Below are 20,753 nucleotides of genomic sequence, written 5' to 3'. Positions count from 1 at the left end.
TCAAAGTCCACAGCGCTATTCAGAGGCGCTCATTACCACACATGCAAAAATATAATGCATCTTAAAATGAGTGCGTGATGAGCACAGATGATCCTTTAACATTTCATGTTGTGTTCAAAGGAGAGACGCTTGTTATTTTGGGATTTAACAGTAACATTTGTGTGAATTATTTATTATGTAGAACAACTACTGTGTATATAATGAATATAGAAAGCAAACTGTTTAACGATGAAAACGCTGCTTTTTTTTAGAGTAAATCAGAAATATTTTACTGACACAGTAAAAGTGCATTCGTGTTGCAAAACCATCAACATTTGACTCTAGGCACAAAAAGAAATGAATGAATGTTTTTAAAAGTCAAAAAAGACATTTTGACATCTGAATTACTCTTGATTTTTAAGCTTTAATTGCATAAATTAATGTGAATTTAAATGTGCTTAACATTTTTACAACATTTTATGCCACTCTGTGTGTTTCTTGCACAGCGTAAGAGGCTTTCTTTAGTCTATTTTATTTCCTTTAGTTACCATGTTTTTATTGACAGATCTGAATCTAATTTTATTGGTAAAAATAAGTTAAAAACAACAGCATCACAGTCGCAGTGTCTTTAATGCATTACCGACCTTTGTGAACTGCTCAGCACTAAACTGGGTCTTTTCACTCACAATGAATAATAGCTCAGACGCTCTGTAGACATTTATAATCTATTTGTCTTAATACTTCTGCTTAAATAATGAGTAAAGTGGAACAAAAGCAGCGAAACTTTCTTCAGCCTCAGCCTGTCTCAAAACTGACAAAATAAAAATTACATCACAGTTCTTTACTTCAGATCTTTTGGAACATTTCACTGAAATGCCCATTAAAAAAAAAAAAATCACAAACTGGTGCCCAATTACCAACACTGACAAATCCCTTTGTTTGAGCTCAGCATTCAGAATACCCTAAATGTGAGAGACTGCATATGCACTCACTCATTCGGAGGCTGCGTCAAGTTATCAGACTAGAGACTAAAAGCATAATTCTGTGGAGGAGTGAGACATTAGCAAATGGAGACCTGACAGCGCCGAAGTCAGACAGCATCCTGATGTCTGAGCGCTCGTGCACTGCATGCTCATCTCTTTCTGAGACGATCCCTCTGTCTTTGAATTACAGCTTCTGTGAGAGGATCTGTCAGTTACACAAGCGACGCATGAGCGAGCGTGCAGAGTAAAACTGCGCTGTCATCTCTCAAGGCCTGCGCTTGACTTTCATGTCCCAGCGACCCCGTCGGTACAGTTTAGTGAGTTCACATGCTCTCAGACAGAGGAGTCTGTCTGATTTAAACAAGCAAACGCTGGGTGGAAGTAAAACTCATATCTAAAGCCACAAACCAAGAACCTCCTCAAAGTGATAGCGGTTTCAGAGATTGATACTCATCTGATTATATAAGTCATATATTAATCATCCATTAATGATGCAGATCAGAAAAGTATCTGACTGCTGCCTGAAACATGCATTCTTCTTAGTGTCCAGCAGGGGGCAAGTGCTCTGGTTGCAAAAAGACTTGGTTGCGTGGATGTTAAAAAGCTCAACCAAAACAAGACATGATGCACTGCTGGTCATATCATATCAAGGTCTTGAGTCAATTTACAGTGTTTTGGGAGTTTTGTTTATCTAAATACTCTTGGTTTTCTAAGTGTTTGTATTGTTTTATGTATTTTTCCACTTAGTGCATTTAATCCGCTCTTGTTTTAGAGTTTAATGCATCTGTGTCAAGTCTAATGTTCACTCTCCCGCTGAAGGAGGGAAGCATGCAATCTGTTCTGTTTGTTTGTTTGTTAGCAGTCTATGGTCTACAGTTTCCAAGATATCCTGCTCAAATTTTGTGTGATGGTAGATATCAATAACAGCTTGAGCTGATTTAATTTTGGCAAAAATCAGGTCAAGGTCACACCAAATTTGAAATTCAGTACGAGCATTTGACCTTCATTATTAGCACCCAAGGTCAAAGTTATCCTTGGAAAAAAATTCAAGAAACCACCACTTTGTTTTTTCAATCCAATGCCCTTTGATGTCACAATGACTACAAAATATTGCAAAATCACACACTGGATATCTGAAAATGTCACGTTTTAACAGCTGAAGATTTCAGCCAATTCTGTTCCAATCATATGGGTAAAGATAATAAAATATATATGACTTTATTATGTAATGCTTAAAGCTCATAGGTCAAAGGTTGCATGTTAGCATGCTGCGATATAAACATTGTAAAACATCGAAGTTTTAGTATAGCCCTTGACCTTTAGGGGGAGCTCTATGAGCTTATTTCACTTCCTGCTTTATTTTGAGCTTCAGCGTTCCTTGTGCTTTGCTTTTGTCTCCTCTTCTGTGATTTAGTTCAGCCGTCTCTCGTTCTCCCCACCTGTTTCCACTTCCTCTACTGCCATACTGTGTGTAAATTTACAGTTGCTGCCTCCCCCTTTGTCAGAGCATCTGTTCTCCTTGGTCTAGTGATTCTCCTCAGTATGTTATCAGGTTTTCCTCATTGGGCTCTGTTTTGCAATCAATCAATAAATGACTTTCTTTAAGTTCAGCACAGAACAGAGTTCATCTTTTAGTTAAGTGAATTCTTATTGGAAAATACAACATATAATATGAGGAACACAGTCATTTTATAGTAATGACACAGAAGTAGCTTTTTTTTAAAAACTAATAACATAGCTCCCCATTTCTGTTTGGCTGCTGTCATCTGTCTGATTTAATTGTGTTGGGAGCGGTCATCATTCAGTGTTGCCAAATCCCAGTCCAGTACTATGTGCAATCATAGACACACTTCAGCACCATTAACTGAGGAGGGCAAAGTTTAGTCAATTGTCCCGCTCTGACAGGTGCATCGAATCTAATAAAGTTAACACAAGTGGGGCGGCGCTGCCACTGAGGCACAGACTGCACATGCTCACTGGCAGAAGAAGTCTAATCAGGCGAAATAAAAACACCTGTGTGGCAATGAGATACCGGTGAGGCTCTTTTTTTTCCCATGACTTGGCAGAGTAGGAAAAGCACAGGTGCTGCTTATACCGTTAACGATTGCTCTGCTCTATTTCAAGTGTCCCTGCAGGCCATAGGAGTGTGACAGTGAGCCAGCATGAACAATACCAAGAGCCTGAAAGTGGAGCAGCTGAATGGAATTCAGCCATAATCAATTTTATAAATCCCACCTGTTTTCTTTTTCTCTGACAGTGAAATGTTTTTAATTCTCGGATTAAAAAATGATGTCTGAACTAAACGCAGCTCTGGAGATTCAGTTTCCCGGTCCTCATTCTGACTCAATGAGCATACTTCTGTTTACTTTGTGCTCGTAGCATAATATCACACATGCGGTCCAGTGTTCTTGTGTGAGTGTGTCGTTGTTGTTCGCGGGCCGCGCTGAACTGTGCGTTTCACATTTCAAACTCTTCCACAGACACCGAAAACAAGCTCGTTCATCACCCGTAGAACAGCGTGAGCACCACAGGCTATTTACCTCAAAGATGATGAGAACATAGACCCCAGCTAGGATGATTCCAGCGATGGCCACCTGTGTCTCCACGCTGACGTAAAGCGGCTGGTGGGTCATGGATAGCGGCACCACCTCGTTATCCTGCAGGAACGCCTGAATTGTGATGGCGATGGGATCACTGTGCAAGAAATGAAATGGCAACAAGAATGGTGGGAATGATCATCTTTCATTGCTTTTGCTGGAATTACGACCGTCTGTCAGAAATCTATCAGCAAAGACAAAACACCAGAAACACCTTAAGTCAAGTTATATTGTTTAATTTGCTCCTTTTCGGTGGGTATCATAGCGCTTTCAAAATCAATGCCACCTATCAAACACATTTTATTCAATTAATTGTTTTTCATTTACATTTATTTCTGTGGGACTAATTCACAACAACAATCATTATAGTACATCACATTCAGTAAAGTCTTTATAAAGAGACAAAAGGACAACACGCTATGCAGAATTCCCTTTCAACAGGAAGAGACCTCCAGCAGAACCAGGCCCAGAGAGGTGCAGCCATCTGCCATAACTGGGGGGAGTGAGGGGGAATAGAAGAGGAAAAGAGGGACCACAAACAGCACAAAACTCGAGCTGCAGAAGAGAGAAGTTAATGACGACAAGGCGCAGCAGTGAAAAAGGTCTCAGTGCATCATGGGAAGTCTCCCACCAGCCTGAGCCTATTGCAGCAAAACTAAGGGATGGTTCAGCCATAAATATATGACCTTTATCAAAAAGGAAAGTTTTAAGCCTAATCTTAAAGAAGAGAGGATGTCTGTCTCCTGAATCCAAGCTGGGTTCCAAAGAAGGGCCTGAAACCTCTAGGCTCTGCCTCCATTTCTATTTTTAGAAACTGTAGGAACCACAAGGAGCTTCTTAAAGCTGATAATAAAGAATTACATCAGTCCAGCATAGAGGTAATAAATGCGCAAAATACTTTTTCAGCATCCCTCTGAGACAGGATGTTTGTAATTTCAGTGATATTGATAAGATGAAAGAAGGCCATCCTACAGAGATTTGTTCAGTGTTTGAGCCCCAGAAGCCTCAGAGCTCAGACACCCAGGAGGGATCTAATCAGATGCTCAAGCTGGCTCCTTTTAAAGTGAAGGAGCAGCAGTTCTACTTCAAACTCTCCCAGAAACTCATCTCAGCCATTTGTATCTGCAGAGCTCCTGACCAAAGGAACGTAGATCAAGTCGAAAACATGTCCAGGCTTATCAAGCAAAAAAAAAAAAAAAAAAGTCAAAGAAAGTGACTTTAAAAAAAACCAGAACAGAGAGTAAAGAGTTGCTCTCTTGAACCAGCAGACTTGCTCGCTGGATATATTGTGCATGTCTCTGACACCAGTGGCTTCTAACTGGGATAAATGTTACACACTCTAAATGATAAATGCACACACAAAGAGTCAGAAATATGACAGTAAAGGTGGTAGAAAGCGTGCAAACTACACTGCTTTGAAAGTCAGAAAGGTTAGCTTTAAAATTATTATTGGTTTTGTTGTTTTTGTATATCACATAAACAACCCCAGTGATAACCAGAACTACTTTTAGGCCCATGTGACCATTAAAACCGAGGCGGTCATATCAATACACTGTCACAGTATTCTGAGTACCTGTTGAGCATCTCAAAGGTTTTTGTTTCCACTATCTGGTCGCTTCTTTCTGCATGTAGAGGGATGGTCCAATTATGAGTCACCTGTTTACAAACAGCACAATATAAACGAGGCAGAATCTCATTAGTGTAATAATACTGCGAGGAAGTTGGAGCTCGAGGCTGCTCTCACCTGCTGAGTCCTCCTCCGCCGCTGTCCTGGCTGCTCGGTCTGCTCTACCTGAATGAGGATGTACTCCTGAGTGGTCAAATCTATCATCCCCCCTGCAAAAGGCCCGGCCACCTGTAGCTTCAGTAAAGCATTGTCCCGAAAATCAGTCACATTCATTGCTGTGAGATGTGGGCGGTCAAGAGAAAAATCCAGACACATTGAATGTTGTGCATTTGAAATGAACGGGGGCATTAAATCCACACCTAGAGTGTGTTAGCATGGCTCATACTCGATGTAAAACAACCCTGCTTCATTTTCCAGCCCTCTCCTCTTTGCTGTGATCTCAGAACTAGTAGGGCATGTCTACGGTAAGTCACTGGAAAGGATACAGAAACTCTCTGTGGGAGAGACTGCCAGCATCCTCCAGGGGTTGTCTCGATCAGGATACATGCTGAAGAACAGCTGGAACCAGAATAAAGTCATCGATATATTTTATAAAGAACATATTTTAAACAGGATCATAGCAGGTAATTTTAGTGACGACACACTGTGCTTTATTTACAGTGTTTACAACTGAAAACCGCTCTGATGCTCTGCATGGCTGGAGCTGCACTGTCTCTGCAGACAGCTCCGCTTCCCCCCTGCATCCACTACCAGCCAGTCATCCTGCCACACCTCTCCCTCCTATAGCTGAGCCACAAACCACACCCTACCACCACAAAGATGCACTACACAGATTCAGTGAATGCAGTTTTTATGAAAATGGTCTAAAATGTGGTGTTTTATTTGATTTAATCCAGTGAAGAGTAAACAGACCAAGAGGTGATTAGCTAAGGTTAGTATTAAAAAACAGAGGAAAGCAGCTGACCTAGCTATCATTAACTTTCAGTGATTTCAGTAATACCAAACAGCTTTTTTTGTAGTAATTAGGTTTTTACCATGTTATACTTTCCATTTTATTATGCGGTGGTGTCTGTTCTACGGGGACATATATACTTACACTGCAGAGAACAACAAATGCAAAGATGGTGGCAGTTTTGGAGACTTTGAAGCAGCATCTGGAAAGACCAAAAAGTGGATAGTGAGTTAAATTGAATGAGCTTGGTGTGATACTATTGGTTTTAAACCAAGAGGCTCAGGCCCCATAAAACGGTTTCAAGATTAATCTGTAACATGATAATAATTATCTTTTTCCACTGGCCCTACTTTTCCTTAAGCACTTTTATCTGTTTCTCTGAGGAATAATGGCATCACACTGAGGGATCAAATGGAGAAAAGAAGTTGGGACTCACTTCACATTGCTTGTGAACCTGAAGCTGAGGTTGAGGTTGTCCAGAGGGTCGTACTTCTCCGAGGAGCTGGAGTGCGATAGCGACAGGCTGGTGACCTCGCTGCCCAGCCGGTACCGCCTCTCCACGTCCAGGGAGCTGTTGTTCCAGGGCTCCTCCCCTCCAACAAAGCTGGGGTCATGTAGGGTCATGTAGGTTATGCTGGAAAATGAATAATCACAGTCTCAGCCCCTCATCAATCACTACACCTCAATATAAAAAAATAAACACAACACTCAGCAGCTGCAGATCGCAGAGGTCTAAAATTAAAAAATGTTTCTCCCATCATCCCATAAGTCTGTTGTACAACCCTGTAAGAAGGGCAGTACAACACACTTGTAGGATGAGTCATTTCATTTAATACAACCACTAATGTTCCATTGTATTTGTGCCTAACATGAGGCATTAAAGACATACACACACATACACACACGCATGTTGGGTATTCATATCTTGTGGGGACATAATGCTTTCCCTAGCCCCTTAGCCTTAACCCTAGCAATTAAAAATGAATGCCTAACCCTAAACCTAACAATAACCCAATTGTAACTTGTCATTAAAACGACATTCTGAGTGTCAAAAATGCCTTCAAACTCGTCGGGACCGGGATTTTGGTCCCCCCACTTGTTGGTCCCCACAAGTATTCAATTCTTCAATTCAATTCTTTATTTATTTGTCACATGTAGTTATAACTAGTACAACACACAGTGAAATGTTCTTACTAAACTTATAATAAAAAATATCTATATAAAAGTATAAAAATGTATAATATCGTGCAAAATATTACGCTGTAATAGTTAAGAGCTAAAGTGTACGTATTTACATAAATACAGATGTATATGATAAAATACAAATAAAAATAAGGATAAAACTCAAAGGAAAATTATATACTGTGTATGGAATTGTCCATCATGTTGTCCGATTTGTGTTTTGATTGAGGAGTCTCACTGTTTGTGGGTAAAAACTCCTCCTGAACCTTTCAGTTCTTGTTTTCAGGCTACAGAGGCGTTTCCCTGACCTCAGTGGCCTGAACAGTTTGTAAGCGGGATGGCTGGAGTCGTTAGTGATCCTGATGGCCCGGGATCTGCACCTTTCAGCGTAGATGTCCTGCAGTGTTGGTAAAGATGTTCCCATAGTGCGTTCAGCTGTGCGCACGACCCTCTGCAGGGCTTTCTGTTGCTGTACTGTGCAGTTCCCGTACCACACCGTGATGTTATTACACAGGATGCTCTCAATGACCCCGGTGTAGAATCTCCTCTGGATGTTCTTGGAGATCTTAAACCTCTTTAAACGCCTCAGATGATAGAGGCGCTGTCTGCCTTTGTTGATGAGGAAGTCCGTATGTGTGTTCCAATTAAGGTCCTCGTTGATATAAACACCGAGGTATTTAAAATTAGAGACTTTCTCCACAGGGTTTCCATTGATCTGAATTGGGGTGTGAGTTTTCTCGCCTCTCTGTCTCCTAAAATCTCGTCATTCCCGGAGATGAGTCCTACCACCACAAGTATAGTAAACTTCCAATTTTTGGTCCCCACAATGATATGAATGCACATTCACTCACACACACACACACACACACACACACACACACACACACACACACACACACACACACACACACACACACACACACACACACAGTCCCCTTTTAAGGAAAAATATTCCCGATTATAAAACTGCTTCTGTAAAAACCTTGGAGTTTAACAATGACAATTTCCAGATAACATATAATAAGACATTACAAAAAACATGTTTATAAATTTTTTTTTAACTTATTAGTCATTTAAGTGTGTTTTTTGATTACTAAAGCTTATTTTTCTTGAAGCTACAGCAGATCATCTGCCTCCACCTCACCGTATTCCAGCATCCTCCACTGCATGTCCTCCATCACTACATCCATTAATCTTCCCTGTGGTCTTCCTCTCTTCCTCCCTCCTGTTACACCTGTCTCCCTCGCATTCACACACATATATTCTGTCTTGCTTCTACTGACTTTAATCCTCTTCTCACCAAAGTATCCACCTCTACAGGCTCTCTTCCAGCTGCTTCCTTTTCTCACAACAGATCACAATATCATCTGCAAAAGTTAATCGTGACTCCTGGCTGACATCATCTGTCACAAAATGGGCTGCATGTCCACATCTGTGTAACTGTTTGTAGAAAGCAGTGTCACAAATGATAGATTCTGATATGACCGTTGTACAGGTCAGTAGTAGATGGAACAAAATTATTATAAGTGAGGTTCTAATATCTCAATTAGCTGCTCAGTATTAAAAATATATATTAACTTTTGCAGTATTAAAAATACTGAGCATGTCAATGTAGCATAAAACTTGAAATTTCTAATACATTAAGTTGCTGGCTGGTTGTATGTTGTCTGAGAAGCCTCCTTAGAAATACTGCATAAGTAACTCTGATCATATTGTCTTCACTCTGATGCTGACTGATAACCCAAGCTCAAAACTAGCAGAGTAAATTTGCACAAGTTTTTGTTAAGCTCAAATGAAAATGCTGGCTTCACACTGCATGTTTGTATGCGTCTGCGTGTGTGTGTGTGTGTGTGTACATAAACTATGAAGCATCAACCTAAAAAGTCAATGAAGCCCAACAACCTGCAGTTCCAGTTCTGTCCACTAGAGCTGGCTCCAAAGCTGAGCCAGTGCCCGCACACTCCCATCTTAAAATTCCTTTAAAAATAGTTTCATTCTACATGACAGCTGAACTGAACTGTGCCTGTTTGTCCAAATATCATCACTTCTGGCTTAAAATAAAAGCCTGACAGCAGCTAAGACTCACACAGCGAGACTCCACAATCAGGATGACCTTGTTTTGTTATAAACTTATATCCAGTTTATGACTCATGCACTGTAACAGCTAAGAACTGCTTGCTAACAATTGCTAAGTAGCTAAATACGGTGGAGGTTTTATAAGAATCAACTAAATAAACTGATTATTTATCTTTTTTACCTAATCCCACGTGTAATTATTATTTTTGTTTCATTTTGAGCATCTTAGGGTTTAGAGCAATATGCCCATGAAAAGCCTGAGGAAAGACTCACCTGTCATCTTGAGAGAATCGCAGCAGAGGCGACCTCTCTGTGAGGTTGGCTGAGTTAGTTTTTCCTCTGAGGATGTTGACAGCACTGAAATTTTTCCTGAAACTACAAATGCAACAGAATACAATTAGTTTTTTAAAAAGGGGTTAGAAAGTAACCAAACAAAGCGTTTCTGAAATATGATCCATTGAAAGGCTTTATCACCCTGCTGCTGCATCCAGTAACCTCTTATAATCAACAGCCACGCATACACACTATATTTGTTTTCATTTATCATATTATCACATGCTGAAAGTGCAGCATCAGTGGTCAAGTTTTAAAAAAAAACCTGTAATCCACTGTTTCAGGGAACCTATGAGGTGACGGCTGTTATAATGTGTCCAAACTGACGTAAACCTTTGAAAATGTAAAGTCCCCCACAGCTAATCCTATAATCTTCAGGTATTTTAACCTTTGCTTGCCAAAAGTTTTAGGTGATTAAACCAGTCTGTGACAGAATCAAGTTCTTTTCTTTTATATAACAATATTTTTTTACAATGTAATGGGCATTGATTACTGTATTATTATAAGGCTCAAGAAGCCGGGCGTCTTTTTTGTGACATTTCTATTAAATTTCTATTGTACTGAGAGAGAATTCTCCAGTTATAAAATATACCTCCTGTATTTGTTGTTATTGAGTTAGTGGGCATCATTGAACTCCTCACAGACAGTTTTGTGAAGGTGTTTTGAAGTAATGAATGTGGCAAGTTTAGTGGATAAAGGACAAGATTACATCTGGCAAGTCCGCCCCATTAATCCCTCTGATACTTTTATACACCCATAAAGAGATTTACTGCATGTCTACAAATGTTTTCACCTCCCTTTTTTCCATATTTCCACTCTGATCCTGTCTAGTAGATGTGACTTCTCTTTGGAAGTGGCTTAAACCTGTATTCTATCAGAAGGTCACTAGGGGGTGAGAGCAGATTTTGATCCTGTAGAAGTTTATGGGAAAATAAATTTTTGACCTCTGACCTCTGTAAACACTTTCCTCTTGAGTTAAATATTTTCTGTAAATTTTGGTCATACGATGTTTCAAAATAGGGGATTATCTATGATGTGAAACATCAGTAAGCTTGCAGGTTAACAGTTCCTCTTCACATTTTCTTTTTTTTCACTGCGCACATTTTTCAGGTCAAGAATTCAGAACACTTGTCCTCTAAATGAGCATCCCTTTATGTTCCCACGGTCTGTCATATTTCCTTGTTTTAGTCTCCCTTTTGTTTTTTCCTGTTTTATTTTGTCAGTTGATTTTCCTGCCTCCAGGAAATCTTTGTATTTCCTCTAATTCCTTCATTGTTTCTACTTGGGTGTTGTCCTACAACCTTGTGTATGTGTAGTGGGAAAAAAAGTCTGTCTAGTTTTTTTTTATTATTAGTCCTTTATTTAATAAAAAATAGCTCAGCTCACCATCGTCTTCTTATGTCTGTATAACTGTTAATACTAAAACTATAGCTAACTATAGTTAGCTTCGTAACCATTAAGTCATGTGGCCCGATCTGTCACATGACAGATGTTCAAACCTCAAAAAGCTCAGAGAGAAAGCTGCCCTCTGCTGGAGAGCACCACTTATTTTATTGAGCACCTACTGTCATGGTCCTGAGTCTTTGACCCATTGTTGTTGTGGTTTTGGACTTTTTGACTCTTTGGATTCTGGTTTATTTAGTATTCTAAAGTGTAGTTTATATTTCTGGCTTTGGTTCTTTTGCTTTGTGTAGTATTTGTATGTTCTGGTCTTTAGGTTTCTGTTACCATGCCTGCCCCGTGTTCCACTTTTTATCATTTACAACTTTAATTTGGTTAATGAAGCAGAAAAATACCTCACTTTAATCCCAATACCACCACAGCCACAGGTTTGAGATTAACCCCACCCCACCCCGGCTATTTTAGCTACCCACCGACACACACACGAAAATCAGGCCTTATACATGTATATTCATGCATCCATGAGAGGATTTGGCCAGCAGAGCATGTGTAATATGTTTCTGCATGTGTGGTTTAAATTCTTGTTATGTGTTTATTTCAGATAATCCAGTAAGAGAGAATGAGAGCTTCTGCTTAAAAACACAACAAACAGTCTTAACCTGAGAAACAGCTGATGAAAGTAATGAGAATGAACCAAAGTTAAAGTAAAGATGTGTCACAACCAAAACTGAAAGCTGAAAGATGCCAAAACACTCACTTGAGCTGAGGGAGAAAGCAGGGTCATATCTCACTGGTTTCAAAAGCTTCCTGTCTCATGTACAGGCTTTCCTTTTGGCCTTGTCACCTTCTGTTTGTGCTCAGTGTGTTCAATGTTCCCTGGCTTTGGATTCTTGGTTTGTTTCCTTCGCCTGGTCTTTTTCTTGTTTTTTGTTCTAAAATATCTTTTTGGTTTTTCTAACTGAAAACCTGTTTCAGCTTTTCAAGGTTCAAGGTTCAAGGTTCTTTATTTGTCACATGCATAGTTATACAAGTATAACACACAGTGAAATGTAGCCTGACACGCTCCTCGACATGTGCAAAAAAATTGGGGGGGGGGGGGGGTGTAGAGGAAGAACATTATATATATATATATATATACATACATATATATATATATATGTAGTTTGATTTGATTGTTTGCTTGTTGTAAACAGAAGACTATTGGAGAGAACACAAATTTAAATGGATTAAATTCATTCTGCAAAGAACCGTAACTGCGGCCAAGTAGAATTATACCTTATTATTCTGTGCTGTAAAGCTCCATGTTACAAAACTTATCTTAACCTTTAATCAAAAAGCCTTGAGCAGCTTTCTTTCACTCCCTCTTTCTCACCTAGAACTTCAGTCTAGGGAAGGACCCCCAGCTAGACCCCCTACAGCAGAGGTAGGGAACTCCAGGTCACAAGAGCCAGTGTCCTGCAGGTTTTAGATGTGTCCCTGATCCAACACAGCTGATTTAAATGGCTAAATGACCTCCTCAACATGTCTTGAAGTTCTCCAGCTGCCTGATAATGAACTGATCATTTGATTCAGGTGTGTTGACCCAGGGTGCGCTCTAAAAACCTGCAAGACACCGGCCCTTGATACCTGGAGTTGCCCATCCCTGCCCTACAGTATCTTTCCCCTCCAATGGTGGATGTAATTCATGAATGATCATGAGAACACAGTAGTTACCCGTCCTCTTGTCGAATGGGGACGAAGCCCTCAGTGTGGATGACGCATTGTCCTGCAGACTGCTGCAGCTTCTGGGTGTCTAGCCTCTCCGAGATGCCCTCCAGCAGACATAGTTCCCCGAAGTTCCCTGCCACCGCCTTCGGTGACCTGAGGCTGCTCCTGCCCTGGTGGCCTTGGGATGCCGTCTGAGACATTTCAATCTCCAGGCTGGTTTTGTTCTCCAGATACATGGTGAGACTGCTGCAGGGGGAAAACAGTGGCTTTATCCTTCTTTAAGATGCTGTGACTTACACAAAAAAGTCACCGATTGCTGTTCACTCACAGACTGTGTATATAAAAGAGCAACTCCTCATGGTGTCTCACAGCACTTCTTTTTTTTATTGACATATAATGATACAGCATTGATGTTTTTGGAGCAGAGAGTTTTCACTGTTGCCTTCTTAGCTTTTTAAAACCAGGTGTCAAAACCATGGAGTCTGTCCAACAGTGAAACTGTAAAAAATGCAGTGTCAGTCTTAAGTTAGGCCAATCCTAAGGTATCCCCTGCTTTATGTGCATTTTTAGCTCTAATGGGGCCATAATTTCACAAAATCAACACCATGTTTTATTCAGTAAGGTTTGGAACCTGTGACTGAGACCATAAACGCAGCAAGAAGGAGTTTACTGTGCTCTGGGGATATGAGGGGTGCATACTGGCGACAAATTCTTCTTGCAACCAGAGGAGTCGCCCCCTCCTGGACATTAGAAATAGTGCAGTGAAACAATAAGTGGTGATCCAGGCCCTTCAAGGACTTTGACAAATGTTTTTAGGGCCTAAAATTGGGATGTGTCCAAACATTATGAAGGCCATGAACACCAACATTGCTCCTCAATTTTAAAGCAATATTAAAGCAGCACAATAACTCGTGCTGAGCAGCCACCAATCCCACGTGTTGATATGCTCCTTTGAATTTTTACCCAGAATGCACTTTCTGAAGGAAACGATGAGCTAAAAGTGCTTAAAGGTTTTAAAGAGTGAAGAGAGAATACACTGGTGTCATCACTGATTTAATGAAGAAGTGGTGATGTGATCCATGCTTTTGTTGTTGAACAGCAGCTATAAAATCCCAGCAGTGATTGTGGTTAAATCTCTAAATTATACTTTGCATTCGTGTGACGAAGTATTACATCGCAGCTTTGCATACCCAGACGGTTACATTTCATTTGCTGAGTTTCCTCTGTGAGTGAAAGGGACCAGCAGAGATCCTCAGAACTGCTTCATGCCAGAGTCTGATATTCTCTATGATGGACATTCAGTGGTTTTCATGATAGAACAACACAGCAGACACGGTCTTCATCCGTACAAAGGCTTCATGAGTTTAAGGAGATTATTTCTCACATCAAAGTCTACAGGAAGTCACATGTGACTTTTCCTGCTATAACACCACTTTCAAGGAAAGACTACACCACAGTCCTGCCACCCAAACACTATTTCATACTGATCTGCATTGACCAGTTGCATCATAGAATCAACAAATATTTCTATAACAGAACTAAATATTCATTTAAGTTGTTTGTTTGTTTTTTAGGGGGAAAAGCCAAAGGAGTCTGTGCATCTCTGCGACATTTTTATTATTTTTGATTGTGATCATTCCTGTAACAATTTTCCTCATTCTAAATTTGGACTAGAGAAGTATAGTCGGACGGTAACAAAGAGAGGGAAGGTAGTCAGAACAGAGGGGATTGGACTACCAGAAGGCAAAAGTTGAGGACAGGTACAAGTACCTAGGAACCCCACAGGCAAACGGGAGCCATGAAGAGGCCAATAGGAAAGCCACAACCACTAAATACAGTGGGGCAAAAAAGTATTTAGTCAGCCACCGATTGTGCAAGTTCTCCCACTTAAAATGATGACAGAGGTCAGTAATTTGCACCAGAGGTACACTTCAACTGTGAGAGACAGAATGTGAAAAAAAAAAAAAAATCCATGAATCCACATGGTAGGATTTGTAAAGAATTTATTTGTAAATCAGGGTGGAAAATAAGTATTTGGTCAATAACAAAAATACAACTCAATACTTTGTAACATAACCTTTGTTGGCAATAACAGAGGTCAAACGTTTACTATAGGTCTTTACCAGGTTTGCACACACAGAAGCTGGTATTTTGGCCCATTCCTCCATGCAGATCTTCTTGAGAGCAGTGATGTTTTGGGGCTGTCGCCGAGCAACACGGACTTTCAACTCCCGCCACAGATTTTCTATGGGGTTGAGGTCTGGAGACTGGCTAGGCCACTCCAGGACTTTCAAATGCTTCTTACGGAGCCACTCCTTTGTTGCCCGGGCGGTGTGTTTTGGATCATTGTCATGTTGGAAGACCCAGCCTCGTTTCATCTTCAAAGTTCTCACTGATGGAAGGAGGTTTTGGCTCAAAATCTCACGATACATGGCCCCATTCATTCTGTCCTTAACACGGATCAGTCGTCCTGTCCCCTTGGCAGAAAAACAGCCCCATAGCATGATGTTTCCACCCCCATGCTTCACAGTAGGTATGGTGTTCTTGGGATGCAACTCAGTACTCTTCTTCCTCCAAACACGACGAGTTGAGTTTATACCAAAAAGTTCTACTTTGGTTTCATCTGACCACATGACATTCTCCCAATCCTCTGCTGTATCATCCATGTGCTCTCTGGCAAACTTCAGACGGGCCTGGACATGCACTGGCTTCAGCAGCGGTACACGTCTGGCACTGCGGGATTTGATTCCCTGCCGTTGTAGTGTGTTACTGATGGTGACCTTTGTTACTTTGGTCCCAGCTCTCTGCAGGTCATTCACCAGGTCCCCCCGTGCAGTTCTGGGATCTTTGCTCACCGTTCTCATGATCATTTTGACCCCACGGGATGAGATCTTGCGTGGAGCCCCAGATCGAGGGAGATTATCAGTGGTCTTGTATGTCTTCCATTTTCTGATGATTGCTCCCACAGTTGATTTGTTCACACCAAGCTGCTTGCCTATTGTAGATTCACTCTTCCCAGTCTGGTGCAGGTCTACAATACTTTTCCTGGTGTCCTTCGAAAGCTCTTTGGTCTTGGCCATGGCGGAGTTTGGAGTCTGACTGTTTGAGGCTGTGGACAGGTGTCTTTTATACAGATGATGAGTTCAAACAGGTGCCATTCATACAGGTAACGAGTGGGGGACAGAAAAGCTTCTTACAGAAGACGTTACAGGTCTGTGAGAGCCAGAGATTTTCCTTGTTTGAGGTGACCAAATACTTATTTTCCACCCTGATTTACGAATAAATTCTTTACAAATCCTACCATGTGGCTTCATGGATTTTTTTTTTCGCATTCTGTCTCTCACAGTTGAAGTGTACCTCTGGTGCAAATTACTGACCTCTGTCATCATTTTAAGTGGGGGAACTTGCACAATCGGTGGCTGACTAAATACTTTTTTGCCCCACTGTACCTACAGAGGGTCAGGCAAGACCTGAAGTGAATGGGAAAGATACAGACAATTGGCACCTATGCCCTGGCAGTGACCAGGTACACTGCTGGGATAATAAGCTGGCCAAAGGAGAAGACAGAAGCCACTGATATCAAGACGAGGAAGCTCCTGACCATGCATGGTCAGGTCCAGCACCCTGAGACTGTATGCTAAGCCAAATAAAGGAGACCAAGGACTGGTGAGTGTCAGAACCATGGTCCAGGTTGAGAAAACAAACATTCACAAATACATTAGGAAGATGGCCCCAACCGACCGCCTGCTCAGTGAATACCTCAGGCAGCAGAAACCCAAGAAAGAGGAGGAAGAGGAAAGACAGGCCCTTGCATGTTATGTACCACCAGCAGATAAGGGAAGTGGCTGACATCCAGAAATCCTACCAGTGGCTGGACAAAGCTGGACTGAAAGACAGCACAGAGGCAATAATCATGGCAGCACAGGAACAAGCTCTGAGCGCAAGATCCATAGAGAGTGGGGTCTGCCACAACAGGCAGGACCCCAAGTGCAAGGCTGTGTAAAGATGCCCCTGAGACAATCCAGCATATAACAGTAGGGTGCAAGATGCTAGCAGGCAGGGCATACATGGAACGCCATAACCAAGTGGCCGATATAGTATACAGATACATTTGTGCTGAAAATGGCCTGGAAATCCTGAGGTCAAATGGGAGACACCCCCTATGGTGGTGGAGAATGACGGAGCTAAGATCCTGTGGACAAGCAGAGGAAGATGGCCATAGCGATAGTGAATAACAGCAACATCATGAAGAAGGAACACAAGAAACTTGAGATGTACCAAGGGCTCAGAGAAGAGCTCGAGAAGAAGTGGAGGGTGAAGGTAACAGTGGTCCCAGTGTTAATCGGAGCAGTTGGTACAGTGACTCCCAAGCTAGCAGAGTGGCTCCAGCAGATCCCGGGACTGCACTCCTGTTCCTAGGAGTGCAGTCCTAGGAACAGCTAAGATACTGTGCAGGACCCTCATGGCCTCTGGTAGAGGACCCGAGCTTGAAGGGTAATGACTGCCCACAGGGGCGAGAGTGGAATTTTTAATCAGTAATTTGGCCATTCAAGATATTTGGGTTGACTGTTTAAATCAGTTGATAGATTACTAAAATATGAATCAAAACTACAGTGAGTATCAAACCCTGGTATGACTTGAAACTATGTTACCAGCTCTAACCAATAAGATTGCTGGAAAATTCCAAAACATGTGATGGTGGTCAGCTGACCTCCATCACATGTTTACATTGTCTCCAGCAGTGTCCGGATTCAGACCTAACATTTATAGGAATTTTCTTTGTGGAATAATAATGTTTTGTTTTGTTTTTTAAAAAGAAGAAAGAAATCCAGCCAGGAAAATTCTTTCTTCCGGGTAGAACCAGAATTACTGCCATTTATTGTACATTTCTTTAACCCGTCTTCATCTGTCGGTGTTATATATACTTCCCTCACCCACTTAATACAGACATAAAAGGGAAAAGCTGTCAATGAACACATTCTAGATGCCAGTTTCTCATGGATGCTCCCATCTACACATGAATAAATAATATTCATGATGCTCACATCAGATTTCCTCTTAGTTTTAATGTTTCCATCAAAGAGGTGGCTCAGCCTTTTCGTGTTCAGTCATTTGTTTCAGCGTTAAAGTTCAAACTTGGACCACTTATTGTTCGCATGCATTTCCTATGCCTCATATTACATTTGTTCTGCTTGTCCCATGCTTGTGATGTGCCTCAGAGAGGAGAAAGAGACTTCTGTGTGACATCTTGCCTGCAGGCTGCATGTAAAAGCAAACACAAACTGCTTTCTTAAATTCTCCACCCTCGTTCACAGCAATTAGAAATTCAGCAGGACAGGAAGCCGTAACGGCACGGTTCTCTAACTCGGATGTTTGTTACTAGTGGTTTCTTTCAGTTGTAGTATTAGGTAATGTCTAAGCTGTGAAATATAAAAGAGCACGTTTCATCCATTGAGCAGACATCATTTAGAAATCAGTGGAATGACTGAGGGGATTTTTACAAAGCTACAGCACTACTTATAGAGCAGGATTAGGGCATGAGGCTTAAAGCCCTGAAACAAAGGCCAACACTGTAGTGTAACAGAGGCACATCCAGGCTTTAAATTCAAGCTTTTATTTTGTCAGGAAACAGGTGAAAAATGTCAACCTCACCTTGATGAATGAAGACAGAGAACGAGGACGAGGACTAAGACAAACAGGATGATGAGGAGGAGGAGGATGGCAGTGCTCAGTTGATGCTGATGTTGAGCCAAAGAAAGCGGAACTCATTCAAACTGATAATCCGACAAAAGGTAAAGAGTGATGGTCTCACATCTGCTGGGGCTCGTTCTTTTCGATGTTATTTGAGCACAAAGACGTGATGGAAGGCTAGAGAGGCTGAGGTGTTTCGTGTCCTCTTGGGTGCTCTCCCAGAAAGGAGGGAGATGTTCCTGAGGCGCAGGCTCTAGAGGCGCTGAGGAGGGTGGAGGTTCTTAACAGAAAGCTTTCCCATTCAGTCGCTCTTACTCCAGTTTTTTTTTTTCTTTTTTTCTTACAACCAAACCGCTCCCACCCCCCTGCTTCACATCCGCCCCGAAAGCACATCCGCCCCTGCTCTAAACAGAACTTGAAATGTGCATATAGATGTTTTAATGTTAATGCTGTTTTTGTGTGATAAATTATCAGAATATTTGCAGTTTTTCTTTTTTCTTCTGGGATGGGGGGGGCTGTCATGTGGAAAGCACTGGGTCTAACTCATCACAGCAGGGAGCCTCAAAGCCATAGATTTAAGGTGAGGAGGGGTCAGCGAGGTCAGAGACGGACAGGATTCGGACAAAACCCAAAATTCTAGTTTCAAAAACGTCACATTCTTTGTTAACGTCATTTACATCTCATCACCTAAAGAAAAAAAAATCTCAAAAATTGTGGTGCTGCGGCTTCTATGGTGGATGTTTATGACTAAAAAATGAGAGAAAATGGCTTTTTTTAAATTATTCTTTTAACAAAAGAGAGAAAATGATTTGAACTGTTTGTGAAAGTGGAGAAAGAAAAACTGATTAATTAAATATCATTGAAAATGGTTGCTGACGCGAAAGGTTACTAACATTCCTTTTGTTAGAAGTCAGGGGTTTTTATATTTTAAAAATGGGAACTTTAATCAATTTAAATGAAAACGCAGAATTTAAAAAGACAAAAGAGAGAAAAAAGATTCACAATAAAACTTGATGCATCTGAAGCTTTTTTTTTTCTTTTTCATTGTACTACACAGCATCTAAGGTCAGGACTGGGCAGAAGGATCTGATTTAAAAACTATTTTTTTTAAATTTCATCTCTGTTTTGTGACCTTGTTTTTCTACATTTTTTCTCTTTATTTAAATAAAGAAAATTGAATTTTAAAAACAACTGAGGCTTTTTAAAATTCAAGGATTTGCAGAACGCTTCAACAAAACCAGGGACTGTATCTTTAATTTAATCTCTTAATATATTTGCATTTGACCCAACACAGCTGAGCAGATTAGGATTTTAACATCCTGCCATCCATGAGTAAAAGCTAGTGAACCAGACTAACAGGACCTAAGTAATTAGAAACTCCCACCACTAAAACCTCCAGCCTATAAAAATGATCTGTTCAGTGAACTGAACACAAACAGCGATACAAATATATTTCTCATAAGTCCCCAAAAATGACCTTAAAGAGTTAATTCTCAGAAGTCTGAAGACAGCGTCTCCCATTGAGCGGTCTGAGTCACCTGGTCTGGACTCGGGGCTGCCTGTGAGGATAAAGCTTGACAAAGAAGATGTCCCGGGGGGGGTGAGGGCGGCTACGCTCTGGTCTTGTGGGCTGATGTGAGATGTCGTAGTGAGAACAGAGAAATCACATGAACGACAGAGAGGAGAGTAAACTGGGAGTCTGACGGAGGTTTAACCGGCGTCACCGCGGCGTCAGAGTGAAGGAGCTTTTCGCTGCTTTGTGTTCATCTCATCAGGACTGAGTGCTGGATGCTGACTGGTCATGACAACGGAGTCATGTGATGCAGGCTCACACAAAGCAGAAGTTAATGTGAACTCGCTTTAGTTACACACTCATGTCCATGAGCCCGGCTGAGCAGCAGGCGTTCAGAGATGTTCAGCTGGGATAAATCTGCCTGTTCACTCAGTGCCTTGATCTGAATGCTTGTTAGCTGTCTGCTGAGCCAGAGAAGGTTTCTGAGTTGGTGGCACATGATCCTCTTGATCTACAGAATACAAGAAGAGTAAAAACAGTGCAGGCCTCTGAACCGAATGTGAAGACACTATCTGATTGTCAGCACTCTGCTGAGGAGCCTGATGATGTTCAAGTGAAATATCTAAGGGTCAAAGTTCACTTGTACACTGTTGAGGCCATTTAGACGTTGCTCTAATCTGCAGCAGTTTGAATGTATTCTTCTCCTCACTTC

At 41.3% G+C, this 20,753-nt stretch overlaps 1 protein-coding gene across 1 annotated transcript in view; it reads right to left on the bottom strand.

Moving 5' to 3' along the window:
* Nucleotides 1–19,415, bottom strand: part of oca2 (oculocutaneous albinism II) — a 66,412-nt gene extending 46,997 nt beyond the window's left edge. Inside the window, exons 1-9 of the mRNA XM_026159767.2 lie at nucleotides 18,490–19,415; nucleotides 12,844–13,083; nucleotides 9,670–9,771; nucleotides 6,575–6,772; nucleotides 6,283–6,340; nucleotides 5,672–5,744; nucleotides 5,304–5,461; nucleotides 5,133–5,215; nucleotides 3,503–3,656 (exon numbers count right to left, since the gene is read on the bottom strand). Coding sequence (XP_026015552.2) covers nucleotides 3,503–3,656; nucleotides 5,133–5,215; nucleotides 5,304–5,461; nucleotides 5,672–5,744; nucleotides 6,283–6,340; nucleotides 6,575–6,772; nucleotides 9,670–9,771; nucleotides 12,844–13,073 — 1,056 coding nt within the window. The 5' untranslated portion in view covers nucleotides 13,074–13,083; nucleotides 18,490–19,415. The remainder of the gene's footprint in view (nucleotides 1–3,502; nucleotides 3,657–5,132; nucleotides 5,216–5,303; nucleotides 5,462–5,671; nucleotides 5,745–6,282; nucleotides 6,341–6,574; nucleotides 6,773–9,669; nucleotides 9,772–12,843; nucleotides 13,084–18,489) is intronic.
* Between the last annotated feature and the right edge of the window lie 1,338 nt (nucleotides 19,416–20,753).

This window comes from Astatotilapia calliptera, chromosome 23, assembly GCF_964374335.1.
Source record: "Astatotilapia calliptera chromosome 23, fAstCal68.1, whole genome shotgun sequence".
Lineage (NCBI taxonomy): Eukaryota > Metazoa > Chordata > Actinopteri > Cichliformes > Cichlidae > Astatotilapia > Astatotilapia calliptera.
This window is presented reverse-complemented; position numbering and strand designations above follow the sequence as displayed.